At 36.5% G+C, this 14571-nt stretch overlaps 1 protein-coding gene and 1 long non-coding RNA gene across 2 annotated transcripts; one reads left to right on the top strand and one right to left on the bottom strand.

Annotated features, from left to right (window-relative positions):
* The first annotated feature begins 2742 nt into the window (after positions 1–2742).
* On the top strand, positions 2743–8427 carry LOC113680345 (guanine nucleotide-binding protein subunit alpha-13). Its single transcript, XM_027197370.2, has 3 exons — positions 2743–3251; positions 3877–3927; positions 6241–8427. The coding sequence occupies exons 1-3, from the start codon at positions 2796–2798 to the stop codon at positions 6808–6810; spliced, it is 1077 nt and encodes a 358-aa protein (XP_027053171.1). The 5' UTR covers positions 2743–2795; the 3' UTR covers positions 6811–8427.
* A 1628-nt stretch (positions 8428–10055) lies between these two features.
* Positions 10056–13640, bottom strand: LOC149038901 (uncharacterized). The gene is made up of 2 exons (XR_016180710.1): positions 13513–13640; positions 10056–12280 (listed from the first exon to the last, which is right to left on the bottom strand). It is a non-coding gene; the product is annotated as an uncharacterized LOC149038901 (long non-coding RNA).
* Between the last annotated feature and the right edge of the window lie 931 nt (positions 13641–14571).

Genomic DNA, 14571 nt, shown 5'->3' with positions numbered 1-14571 from the left:
AACTATTCAGGGGTAAACGAAGGCGAGCTGACTAAAGCTGAGCTGATCTACTTCACGGTCCATGCTACATAAGCCCTTAAAAAGGCCCGAACATTATTTCATAGTATCCTTTTCAAAAATCCGTTCTGTTAGTTCCTACAGAAAATTGTTAACTTCTTGGTAGAGGTACATTACCCAAACCCTTTGGAGCGGTAAATACCTATGTAGGGATAGCCCTGGGAATTCATCCGCGGTGGTCTCTCCCATTTTTTGAGCGCGGTGCGATCGACGTTCTAGGACTGTTGCAACCAAAATGCTTGCGTTAGCAGTCTGACCATCAAGTATTGCGTTCCAAGATCTGCTCACGCCTTGGCATGAGGCAGGACGAATCATTTCCCCTCCTCCTCTCCCCTTATCCCATGGTTATCAATAGTTCCAAGCATTGGTTAAGAACCTTTAATACAGACCATGATTTGTGAGGAGATCGTCTTTGATAAACTTTAAAAAAATCGGAAATGAAGTAAAGCATAGGATGAAAACCCTTAGGTGCGTGTGTTTAACATCGTTCTGAGATAGAGCCGGAACTGCTCATACAAGCGCTACATAATGGCACCTAAAGAAAAACAAACAAACAAACGAAGCCCCTAATGATGTTGTTCAGTGGTTAATTCTGTCCGAAATACTTAATTACTAACTCTAGATATTTTTCAGTGAAGGAAATATCAGACTACTGTTGTAGTCCCTGAGAGCTACAACAATATGAAAAATCGAATGTAAGAGATCCTCGCAGCTAAGAACACCACTGAAACGAGTAGTTGAAAATAGGACCTGAAAAAAATTCAGGCGCGTACGGGATTTGAACCCATGACCTCTGCGATACCGTACTACCACAGTAGTGTTCTTAGCTGCGAGTATGCAAATATATGAATTTCATATATCTAAAATCAATATGAAAAATATTACTTTGTTTAGTCCTGTTAATTACATATACGGATGTCATTCATCAAAATCCGTAGAGGAATAGAACATTAGAGGGTGTATAGGAAGGATTAATTGAATCGGAATAACAAAATGTGCGTTTGCTTATTTCATCCGCTAGGACAGGTTTTGTGGGAAAAATTTTTGTGCTATCCCAGATCTCAAAATGCATTCATTGTGAGCGATTTAAAAAATTTTAACTGCCTAAGGTAAAAGAGAGAATGATTTGTTTTGTCTCTATGTTTTTAGATAAACTGGATATTACCGGATTTGAAATATTTTGAAGCACGCTTCCGAAAATAGAAACTCTTTAATTTCGGGACCAGTTATTGGCCTGGCGGGTGGTGGGTGAGAGGATTTTGACTGTGTCACAGTAGAATTTACTTGACCCCCCACTTCATTTCTATAGTCTCCCCCTTGATACTCTGTGTGTGACGACTGATCCACCCTCTGTTCCCCCCGAAAACCATGTGATCCCCTCAAAATCCTTTAGACGCCCCCCTCCCACCCCACTCAGGGAATAATAGAATATGCGATAGCTAGGTCCAGTCCTTTCTGTAATCACTGACCAAAAGTCCGGGATTTTTTAGGCGACATCCGTACTAACTGTTAGTTTTTCGGCAAGATATTCTTCAACAGACTCAATCAGGAGAGCGTCACAGTAAAGAAAGAAAGATCCTTTTGCCAATTGTTAAAGTTGTTTATCGCGTCCCCTTAATCATTTAATTTTGTACAATTTTGATACGAGAAATAAGATTAGTCCGAGAGCATTTCAACTATTTGTCCCTCCCAGTATCAGCAGTGTCGAGATATGGCGAGTCTAGATCTGTTAAGTACATTATTGTGTAAACTAAATGACGGCGTGCTTTTTTTTGCATCGGTTTTCAGATAATGAAGAGTAATTAGAAGCCAAACAAGTATTTCAATGTTAATTTCGCGGAGACCTTAATTCATTCGCTGCGTCACTGTGATATATGTGGAAATTTATTGAAGCCCACCAAGAAAAAACGAAATTTTAGATGTAGAGAGAAAAATTAGCTAACCTTACTAATTGGATAATAATTTACTCCAAATGTGGAAAAACCCGTGAAATTCAGATAAGGGTATATACTGTCGCAGGCAACTGAGAGAAGGTGTTCGTCTTTTTTATATCAAGGGATCACTATACAAAATATGAACCTCAGTTTGGTATATACAGTTTACGCTTCGTCGGTTCTCCATCTTCCGAGGAAAAAATTTCGATTCCGTTGAAATTACTACCTTTTATTCCTTATTTATTAATTCAGTGAATTGAGCAATAGATAGGTTTTTTTAATGAGTTACTCGGGTAGACCTTTAACATTGATCTCTTTGAAAATTCATCTGTCTTTTATCATAAGGCGTTAAACCAACAACCTCATTTACATCAGTCGAGAATGTATATGTGTACTAATTTTTAAAATGTTGTCTTGATTAATCCATTTCTCGATTTTATTATTGTTTTGAACCAGTAAAAATCAAGATCAACAAGAATATTACCACTAAAAGGGAGTCAAACATGTGCTGATCACGCAGGCCGTTGTGCATGCTTTAGTGCCGATGCTGTTTCATTGTCCTATTCTTGTCCAATATTTAATAAAAATTTCAATCTATTGATTAGCATTCTTAGAGTTGAGCGGAGCAATAAAATGTGTGAGATGTAATTAGCCTCGAAAAATCAGTTCTAAAACGTGTTAAAATAGGTCTTTCTTCCGGTCAGCTCTTTATTGGTCGCGCTGATCAAAGGCCAGGTTCTCCCTAGCCTTTAACCCTCAGTGGGTGTGGATTTTGCAGTCAGTTGCAGCCTGTTGTCGGCCATAATGGTGTTCGATGCTTGCTGCCTGAGCCAGGAGGAGGCCGAACAAAGGGCCAAATCTAGGAAAATAGACAAACAGCTTGCCCAGGAGAAAGTGCAGTACCGTCGTCAAGTCAAAGTCTTGCTTTTAGGCGCTGGGGAGAGTGGGAAAAGCACGTTCCTAAAGCAAATGCGCATCATTCATGGCCAGGATTTCGACAGTGAAGCATTGAATGAATTTCGCCCAATCATTTATGCTAACATCCTCAAGGGGATGAAAGTCCTAGCTGATGCCCGAAGGAAATTGAGGCTCGAATGGACTGATCAATCGAACCAAATGTACGCAGAAAGGATCTTAGCTTTCACGGCACCACAACAAATCGACACAGAGCTTTTCATGAGTTACTTCGATTGTGTGAGAAGGCTTTGGCGGGATAAGGGAATTCAAAATGCTTACGATAGAAGGAGAGAATTTCAGCTGGTAAGATTAAGCATTTAACATTTATCTAAGTCAGCTGTGCGAGGTTAAATTGGAGATCGTGAATTTCATGTTAATACCCGGGCTAAAAGAGCGCGGCTTCTGCAAGCCACCACAAACAATGTATTATGCATAACACATAACTCTCGTTGATTTCAACAATGCTGGCCATGAAGGAAACTAAAGCTTTATTTATTGTATTTTTTTCAATAGTACACACACTTAGACCATTTTACTCCACCGAGCTTTGTTTTTTACATCAGTATTCTGCGTTACACGCAATAGTAAAGACTAATCTGAAAGAATTGTTGTGGAATACAGAATCATGGTTGGTTTACCAACTTAATGATATCGAGACCGATACAATTCAGCAAATCACATCTGATGGGAGTCCATGCTTTGTTCTTAACTTTATAAGCTCAATTATCAGGTTAGAGCAGTCGGAACAGGAGACTTTTACGTCCTCCCGTCAAATTAACTTGCAAATCGAACTTCTAATTTGTATTATGTAGGTTACTATACAATGTGTACGTGGAAATGTTAGTCTTGGTAGAGAACAAACGATCGGTCATGGGTAGTTTGAAATTTACATTCTTTCAGGGATGTAACCATTCCTTTTTTTTTCCAGGGTGATTCTTCCAAATATTTCCTCGACCATTTGGAACGTATTGGTCGGCAGGTTAGTTCTCTTTTCCTCCAATGTCCTACTTCTCACATCGAATCGCATCAATCGAGGTCGCCGTCTTAAACGAAACTGTAATTGTAAACATGCTGAAATCTCGGTATTCGGTACTCATTTCAGCAAACATGTCACTGTCAAATTCATTTTCCCGTATTATTTACCAGAGCAAATATTCTTCTCTAAATAGACTCCAGTTTTCCCTTGCCATACGATTGGAAAAGTAATAACAACAAGTGAGCACAATAAATTTTATAGCTGTCATTTATCCAACGACGAACAAAAATCGTGAGCGTCATTTTAGTTTAATCGACTGCTCTTTTATTTCTTATATTCGCGTTTACGATTAAACAACTCGAAAATTGGTTTTAAAATACATGTTTCGTTTTCATGTTTGGATTTACAATAATTTGAGAGTTTATAATTAACGTGATTTGTCTGAGCGTTTGGTGAATTCAAGTAAAGCTCTCGAGTGTAAGAAGCTCCTGTTTATAAGCACGCCCCAAATTTCCCTTCTTTTTTCTGTTGATATGCACTTTAAAATCGTCCCTAGAGCGATTAAAATCCGGTCAGTATTTTGAGGTAATGCTTTCTCCGTTCACCTTTGTTAAGTGATATACATTGAGTGCCTAAAGTGGCTATATAACGTTATTTGTTATAAACACACACTTCAAAATTGAGGGAGTGAAATAGAGGTAATTCTAATGGCAGTCTTGAAAGGGTCTGTTTTGCTGTCATTGAAGATTTGACAGCAAATCAAGTATTTCTTTAGATAATATCTGTCTAAAAACATATATATATTAGAACTAAATATAGATTGCAAAGTAGTAATTTTTTATCAAGGACACCTATTAAAACCCCTTAAAGCTTTTGTGTCTTATAGTTTCTCTTTTTAAGGCTAATTTCTATCTTGTCCACATGTCCTTTAAAGTCTACCCAAAATATTTAACTTCTGTACCTCCTTATTCCAGAAAAGAATGTTTGACCTTAATGAGAAATATTTTGCTCTGAGGATTGTTGTTCAGTTTTTGCATTGGAACTTGAACCACGCTGCACAGATCAAACACTGATGAATCCAAAGTAATATTTTGATTATATTTGCTGAAGTTATCTTCAACCCACTGTCAAATTTATTTCAGTGTAGCAAGCAATTCCAACCAGATGATGTTCATGGTCAATACTTTGCAGGAAGCATATTCTTTTTTTTTTTTTTTGGAAAAAATAAGCAAATCAATTTATTATGATAAAGTTAAAGGAATATTAGAATGTCATCATGAACATCAGCTGGGACGCTTTTTGGGTTAGGCCTCAGTCTGTAGCTCTGATGTTTGATTAAAAAAATTAGCCAAAATCATTACTAGTTTGCCTATCCTATTGATTCATGAAGAAACTGTATAGCTCGAGTCTTAGGCCAGATGTGCTCTCTCTTCAGACCAGCTTGAAATTTTCTGGGCAAAACATAGCTTGATTCCACCATGTTATGTGAAAATTGTGGATCATGTCATTCTTGGATGAATTTGTTTTATGTTGAGCTAGTTCAGTAGGCGAACAGTTTTGTCAGTTATTAGTACTTGGATGTTACACAAGAAAAGATGGCAGGGGGATTAAAATTTTTCTTTTGCCATCTTAAATCAGCCATTCTTCCACACTAGTAACTTTTTTTAAGGAAAGATGAACACATTTCAGTCGTTAATAGCTCATTTCCACATGAGTCATTTGAAAATTAACTGGAACTGAAAACAATATTTACCTGAGATAAAAGTTGAAACTGTACAGGTCTGATTTCTTCAACCACATGGCCATGATTTTATTGTTTTTGTGATACAGCCATCATGACATTTTGTAAAAACACTTTTTAATGAAAGTGTAGTCATGCTGTTTTTGAATTATGAAATATACCCATTTATTCTGAAAAGTGCTATGTTAGTTGGCTGTTATGTAAGAAGAGTTGTTTCATCAAATTTAAGTACCCCTTATTAACCATGTTCAAGGTCTGTACTGTAAGTTATGGACCAAGTTTTTCCCCTTGGTTTTATGGCCTAAGTGTGATGCTTGTGAGCCAAATCTGAGCAGAAAATACAAGGTATAAAAGAACCTTGAGTAAGTATCTTAGAGTGCAAACTTAGAAAAAGAGTTTAATAGTAGAATTATTTCATTTCTGGATTCAAATATAAAGAGGAGAAATCAACTAAAACAAACTTTTTAATTTAGCTGGCTGTATGGGGAATTATAGCCCACTAAATTGTTCAATCATAGCATATACACTGAGAGATATAATATTCAGTCTTGCTCTTCATTTCTCTTTGTTCAAAGGATTACATGCCCTCAAAACAAGATGTCCTTCATGCAAGAAAAGCAACAAAAGGTATTGTAGAGCATGAGTTTATCATCAAGGGGATTCCTTTCAAAATGGTTGATGTAGGTGGCCAAAGATCACAAAGAGCTAAGTGGTTCCAGTGCTTTGATGAGGTTACATCCATCCTTTTCCTTGTTTCATCAAGTGCTTTTGACCAGGTTCTAATGGAAGACAGAACAACAAATCGTCTGGTGGAGTCGTGCAACATATTTGAGACTATAGTCAACAATAAGTTCTTTGCCAATGTGTCTATCATCCTTTTTCTCAACAAGACAGATCTTTTAATGGAAAAGATCAAATATGCAAACATTAAAGACTACTTCCCAGCTTTTATAGGTGATCAAAGGAAACTGGAAGATGTTCAGAACTTTATTTTACAAATGTTTGATAGCAAGCGACGAGAGAGGTCTAAAGCTCTCTTTCATCACTTCACAACAGCCATCGACACAGAAAATATCAAGTTTGTTTTCCATGCAGTGAAAGACACCATTTTACAGGAGAATTTGAAGTCTTTGATGCTGCAGTAACTCAGAAGTGCAAAGTATGTTGCCACACAATGTTTTTCAAGATATTTCAATTTAAAAAGGGCTCTATGAGACTTACTGAAGGTTAGCAAGGTACAGTACAAAGACAGGAGTGTGGCTACTCGTGTCTCATTTTGCCACCTGGAGTGTCAAAACAAAGATGGTCTGACTTCAGGTCATGTCTTTGAGAATGTTTATTTACATAAGAAAGCTAAATTGCCATAGCATACATAACAATAAAAACCTCTTGTAAAATCTTACAAAAGGTAGCTTTTTTTACTTTTTTCATAGAGTAATTTGAAAATATCCTGGTTGTTATGAGCTGGTTAGTCTCATCTAGATTACGAATTTTTCTAATCTATTGTGTATTGTCTATATATCATAAACTGTGATCATTGATTTTTGAGAAAGAAACAGTCATATACTTCATTTATGGTGGCTATGACCAATTGTTTTATAATGGTAATGATAATGCAATATATAATGCTTTGATTAAAAGTTTGAATGTTGTGATGTATGGAAGTTCTGGCAGAGAACCGAGACTGGCATAAATGTCTCACTTCACTATGGTCACTTTTGAAACACTCTTGCAAATATTGTAAAAACCTGGATGCAGCCATGTAGGAGAAAATTATTTTGTAACCAAGTCAGAAAATTATCTTTTTTAATTAATTAAACTAAGTTTGTTTATTTGATGTGATGAGCAAGAATGACTTGCCACTGCCAAGCTGTGGAATATTAACAAGGAAATTGATTATTTTCATCTCTTTCTGTGGAAGTGCCTTACTCTGCTACACTGTCAAAGGATAGAATATGTAAAGCATTTTCTGTTTTCTTGGAAAATCTTGGGATGAAGTTTTGTTTTTTTGTGTGTGTTCTTGTACTTTTTTTCCTTTTATTTATTTGGCTTTGGATTTCTAAGTGTTTAAGTGGCTATTTCAACCTTAAATCATTTAGCGATAAACATTTTTTTCATTCACAGTGAGCCTAAAGATGCAATGTTTTTGCTCAGTATTTTTTCTGTTATTTATCTCTTTTTCCCAACTTTTCTTTAATGCTCTATCATCGTTTACGTACATAGAATTTGAAGCAGGAAAAATATGATATGAAAAATAGCAGTGATGAATCATATTCTGCATGAATGATACAAAATGGCTTGAATCTGGATTCACTTTAATTGTGTAGGGATTTTAAATGAAAGGTAGTTACCAGTGGTTTCCTGCCGCCTTAAAGACCTCTCACCGCTGTCTGTTTATTCCGCGAGTAGGCTCATATTTGAGTTCATATATTGGCACAGCTACTTCTTGCACCACTGGTAGCCACTCATGAAAAATGTTGAAACCCCTGTTTTTCTAATGATTAAGCAAAAAGAGTGCTTTCATTTGCTATGAAAAATAAGTGAGAGCTTATTGTGCACTGTGTGTCTTTATGTAAACCTGAGTTGACAACAATTTATTATTATAGTTCAAATAAAACTATAGCAGTAATTGGAATAAGCTTGGATTTTTTTTATTAATAAACATGACAAACTTTAACTTCTTATATTTTAAGATTGTGGAGTATTAGTAGTAAGAGGTCATAGATAGAAAGTACAAGATTATTAAAAAAATTTGTCTTGTGTGGGAAGTGTACTTTATTGTTTTGTGTTGGGATGCAACTGTAGGTCATAAGTTTCCTATGTAGAAACTCATTGTATCAGGAACTGTTGATAGTATAATGGAGGTCTTATGGTAAAACTGTCATAGTAACATTTCTTCATAGGCAGCACAGGCAACATCCCAACTGTGTACACCCTACCTTATATCAGAATGCATATTCTCCATACAAATCTCTGTACATTTCATATGGTACTGAAAAAGAGAATATGATTAACAATCAACAGCTGCTTTTGTTGGTCATTATTTCCTTTACTCTTGTGACCTTCGTGTTTCATTTAGGGGTGATATTGTGAAGAAATATGAAATATTACATGGTAGTCAAAGGGTTAATGATTTTCATAGATTTAAAGAAACAAGTTCTTGTAAATTAGTATGAAAAAAAAGTTTGAGAAGTCTCCTTCTGAGTTGGTTCACAGTCTTAACCTGTGCACAGATACTCAACTCTGAAATTGCTTTTTAACTGTATAACCTAGCCTTTTCAAGATAAGTTATGTATTGGAATTCTGAGCCAACTGCTTTGATGATGGATCCAAAAATATCAAATACTAAGGGGGTGATGTTTTTATCATGATTTCAGCATTTTTTTACTCAAGAGAAAGAGCATAATGTCCAATAACATTTTTTACATTATTAATGTTTTTGCAGACATTTCTAGCAAAAAGAAAACACTCTTCTGTCAGAACCAAGATTAGGTGTGTCATACGGCCCAACACTTTGCCATAATTTGGCCTTTAGTGTGGTCACTTTACTTCATTTTAATACTCCTACCTTTACTCCCACACCAAGTCCTCTATTAGAGCTTCAAGTTCCCTTTAAAACCTGTGTTCACTGGCAATTCTGAATATAGGTGTATCTGAAGGCCTGTGATTTTTTTTGGTGTGCACATTAAAGCTTTTTTGACAAAAGGAATACATGTTGTGTAAGGTATTTGTGATGCTATGTAGGCTTTAATTCTAAAGAAAGACGATGACCTGCATTATGAAGAAGCATGTCCTTTGTCTTGTCACCACCAACGAAAAGTCTTGCACCAGGAATAAAAAAAACTTGGACCTTCACCTTCTCTTTGAGTTTTCACTGAGTCCCCCACACCTCCCCCCTCTTCCCAAGGTTCATGAGGGGATTTTCATTGGGTACTTCCTATAAGTACCCAAATCTCATAAACTGCCCCCAGTCACATAAAACCCCCTTGATTCCCCCTTTCCCCTCTTCCATGTCAAGAGCAATGATGAGTCTTTGTTTCATAAAAAACACACCAGTTAAAAACTAAATGAAAGGACCAACCTTGAAGATATTATCATTTTTAGCATTCCAGAATTAGTAAAGAGTTTTCTGCCCTTGGCCATGAAAATTATGGTGAAAGGAACAAGAAGATGTTGGAGGGAGTGGAATTAATGGAAGAGCACTTGGCTCAGGATTGCTTGCAGTACTGGCTTACTTTCCTCCTTTGGGCTCCTGTTGAAACTTGGACGCAAACCCTGCTACACTAGTAAACTGCTACCCCTTCCCTTAACAGAAGATGCAACACTCAAAAAACATGACTTAGAACTGGACCAAATGATAATATCATTTAGAATTTAAATCCACAAAATCCACACTAACAGGACTTTTCTTTTAATAAATAAATTACTACTATATTGGTGATAATTACAGCACAACAAATATTCCATGTAGCTGTAATACACATAAATAAAATGTTTGCCAGTGAGATAATTTGAAAAAAAAAATCTACATCAATAAATAAGAACTGCAAACTTCAAGTGCCAAAGCTATGTTACCAAAATTATTACTCACACATCGCTTTTCATCCTGACTAATGAATAAACAACCAATCAACAATATTATTCACAGGTTAATGACTGTTATTTCAGTCCCTGAGTGATCACCAGTGCTAGGTGTAACTTTGTTGTCATCGTGGTGTTGATATACACCCACCCCCAACATGATGGACAGATGACATTTAGTTCACTTGACTTGGAATATAAAACAATAAGCCAGCAGAACTGGTACGGTTTTAACCCTTTAACTCCCATGAGTGACCAAGACAGAATTTCTCCCTACAATATCAATACATTATCAACCAGATAAGTGAAAAGAATAAAAAAAAATATCAATTTGAGGATAATTAGTTAATCCAATACTAAATTCTCCGAACTAACATTGTAAGAATTGTATGGTTGACAGTAAGGAGAGTTACAAATTTGATGTGGGACAAAAGTGCTCCTTATAATATGAATAAGTGGTGGAGTAGCAAAAAATATTAACTCTGGGATTATCATTCAATCCAACACCAAATTCTTAGTACAAACTTTATAAGGAATGAATGGAAGACAGTAGGGAGAATTTTCCATTATGATATCTGGAGTGAAGGGGTTAACTCCCTTACAATATCAATAATGGTAGCCAGCAAACAAGCGATAAGAGAAAACAAACTTAGCAACAAGAGAGCATCCTTTTGCAAGACTCTCATTTCTAATTTGAAAGGGAATGTTCTGCTGCTAAAAGGGACAATTGCTGATCAGATCTTGGGTGGTAGAGGTTTCAATGGTTATAAATAGAGACTGTGAGAAGAGAATCAAGTTTTCTTTGTATCCTCATTATTCAAGAAAGTCATTTGAAGATGGGTGGGGGTACTTACTTGATATCTAAGCTCAGTGGGTGGGCATGACTCCCAACAGGGCATTGTTGGCTCAAGGCTCAAAATAATTTCCCAGCTGGTGCTGGTCAAATTGTCCAATCCAACCTATTTTCTCTTAGACAAATGTACACATTTCCATTACCTCATATCTGTATAGACCTCCCCTTCCTATAAAACAAGGGTATTTACTATGCTTTGATTGTGCAGCCTCAAACTCAATGAAGGAAAAATGAAACTGAACTTAGCTTGCTATTGAGTTGTTCTTTACATGGGTAACCAACCAGAAAAAATGTCCACCCATCCAAGGAGTTGACCAGACAAAACCTATTTTTCACCCTACACTGACCTTTGACCAGCCTTTACTTGGAGCCCTATAGCTATAAGAACATGGGAATTCATCCAAGAAAATATACTACAAGTGACACTTCCTCTCTTAAAATTGGCATCCTTAAGAGAAACAGGGTAAAAATCTGTAAAACACTCAACTTTTTTTGTGTTAGATAACCTCCAACTATACTATTTATGCTGCTTGTGAAAAACTTCTTCAATAAAAATGAAATCCACACATGCAGTTCTTTTCACTTAAAATACCATTATGATAATAAAATGGATGAAAGAACAATATTTTCCCATAAATAGTAACCAAGTTGAACAGATCACTTTAAATATCAATTTTTGACCCCAGTCAAAAGTTATACCACGACAAAACAAGATTCAATCTGATCGTGACCGTTCCACTGCTGCATAATTCTCCAAGATTTCTTTCAGTGATGGAAAAAAGTAAAGAACTATTCCTTTCAGCTTTTGAACAAAAGTGTAACCCACGGCGGCTGAACTCCACGTGAATATAAGAAAGGCTGTTATGCAGATTGACACAAAGAACACAAAAAATATGACTGCACTGAGCATAGAAACAGCAATCATCAACAGCGTGCCTTCCACCATTGCAAACCCCAGCATAGTAAAGAGGAAACTGTACAAGACAAATGACACAAACAGCACTAAAGGCAATGCTGAGAGTCCCATGAAGACTGCAATGAATAAAGTGGCAATTGGGTATTCTATGACAAAAGCTAAAACTGGTGCCAGTATATTTCCAAGGTTTGTATCCTTCCACTTGTGAAAAATATGAAGACTCAAATCACCTTGTCTGTTCACCACTTCTTCAGCCATTGTTTCCCTGAGAATTGAAAATAATAAAATTGTGAATTAAGTGTGATAGAGTCTGTATATCACTATTTTTAAAACACACAGCTAATTATTCATCAAAAACTTTGCAAGATGATACCAGAATAAACAAAACACAAACACAGGGGGCAGGCTTCTGGCTTAATTTGCAGTAAGCAAGAAAGTTGTTATCACAGTTTCAAATGTTCAGGAAAAAGGCAAAATAATTTTGAATGAGTCATCAAGACTAAAGGTGCTTCATTAATATATTTTTTAATCATCTGACTACTGAAACAAAGGGTTACACCCACAAACTGAGATAAGGCATCTTATGCAATATTTTTTCTAACAGTAACATATTTGATACACACTGTCCCTCAACCTGCTTCCTGTTGCATTACTGAAATAGCAAGCATATTTTCATGTGCAAATTTTAAGAGAAGGCTTACAATGAAGGGGATTTACCACATAAAATGATATACAAATATAGTGTTGCTCATAAACTGTCTGTTTTCTGTTCCTTGATCTCAGATGGCTTCTTTCATTTTATTCTCTCACCAATTAAGACTATCTCTCTTGAAACTGGTCTCCCTGTTCTTTCCTAACTAGTTCCTACCCCCTGCCACTACAGAGCTCCCCCAGTAGAACATAATGTTTTATTTTGCATCTAGCACGCTAAAAAAAGTCGTTACAGCAACCTCAGGACACTCGGGACATTCTGGTCCCCCCTAGCTAGAAAATGTGCTTGCTCATGCGCTCAATTAACAAAGCACGTTGGATACCCATTTCCAAAGATGAAGCTTTTCATAGAATGTTTTTCTATTCCTGAATGCATTATCGATCTCGTTTTTCAAATCCATACGTGTCCGTTTACCCTAAATATCTTTATTTAGCTCATGACAGAAAAGAGAGAAAAGTTATGGAAAAATCGCAGTATTTTAAGGATTAGTCGTTGCCGTATTAGCTACAAGTTCCTAGCGAGATGGTATCTCTAAAGCTGAGGAACACATCTATACAAGAAGCAAATGCCCGGGCTTTGAAAATGTACTTCAAGAGTTAAAAGCTTCAATTTTTACGAAGATTCGTACACAAGCTTAGTCAGTTGGTACGCACAGAGTTGATAATTTAGTAATCGGCTTTGAAGTTGGTAGTAAGAAGCTTTAGTACGGATCGATGATTAACTTACGAAAACTTTAGTAATTAAATGGAACTGCAAGCAAAGCAGAGCTTAGAAACATTACTTACAGTTAAATGTTCCTTATCCTTATGAATCTATTACAAAAATCATCAGAAAAGAGGCATCTTTGCAGTGTAAAGAAGTAGTCATTGCAACCTTGACTGGACAGATAACAAATTGTTTATTTTAGTTCTTTGAAGCGAAAAATTGAAAGGAAACTGGACATGATCGGGTTGGATTATGGGAAGATGTAGGCCCGCACCGCATGATAGATATAATAAAGTGCCAAAACCATCTACTAATCATTAAATAGCAGTAACAACAATAAGAAGATAAAATTCACGAAGATGCCTTCATTCATTCAAACGTGGTTTTCAAAATGGTTCTCTAAAGATAAAAAGTTTTAAGAAATTTATTCACATTAAGAATGAAATTAAGATCAACAATCTATTCATAACGATCGCATGCTAGGGGCATGTGTTTTCATCCAAGATTTTGAGCAGGTCTCATAGCAAGTAAGAGATTCTGTGATTGAGTTAGTGATTAATAATGGTTCAGTGTCTCACACTCGTCATGTCATAATGTGTGGATGGAAATAGAAACCAGTCGGTTGGGCGGTCACCTGATCATCGTGAGAATTCTTTGGTTCAACCAATCCTTAACGGTCTATGTCATTTCGAATCAGTTTAGGACATCATACCTCTGTATGGCTTTTTCAGCTTTTTCAGGATTAATCATGATGTGCACAGAAGTTCTTTTATGAGACTAAGCAGTCCACCAGAAGAAGAATTCGATCAACTCGGGTGCCCTCTGACAAAAGAATGGAGGAAGTGGCCGGTACGTTGGTTTTGCCGTGACGCATCGAGTGGAATGCTCATCTCCAGAGTTCTGTGCGGTGTACTAACATAAATTACCCCCCTCTTTTTATATAATAGCACGACGAACTTCCTAGAAAAGCAGAGACTGCTCATAGCCTCCTCTGTATCGTTTTGATGCCACTGCGCATTCTTCGCAGCGATTCCTCGAAAAATGTCGACGGCTACTGCTACCCTGCCACAATATTAATAACACAGTTTCGCGCACGCCTACTGTTTCATTGTCGGAAATTGTCGTTGTCGTAGTCGTCC

This window comes from Pocillopora damicornis, chromosome 10, assembly GCF_964200805.1.
Source record: "Pocillopora damicornis chromosome 10, jaPocDami1.2, whole genome shotgun sequence".
Classification (NCBI taxonomy): domain Eukaryota; kingdom Metazoa; phylum Cnidaria; class Anthozoa; order Scleractinia; family Pocilloporidae; genus Pocillopora; species Pocillopora damicornis.
This window is presented reverse-complemented; position numbering and strand designations above follow the sequence as displayed.

Excerpts from the sequence above, each read along its gene's own strand:
- LOC113680345 (XM_027197370.2), top strand. The coding sequence starts at position 2,796 with ATGGTGTTCGATGCTTGCTGCCTGAGCCAGGAGGAGGCCGAACAAAGG. Across the intron at positions 3,252-3,876 it reads GAAGGAGAGAATTTCAGCTG|GGTGATTCTTCCAAATATTT; the intron begins GTAAGATTAAGC and ends TTTTTTTTCCAG. Across the intron at positions 3,928-6,240 it reads TGGAACGTATTGGTCGGCAG|GATTACATGCCCTCAAAACA; the intron begins GTTAGTTCTCTT and ends CTTTGTTCAAAG.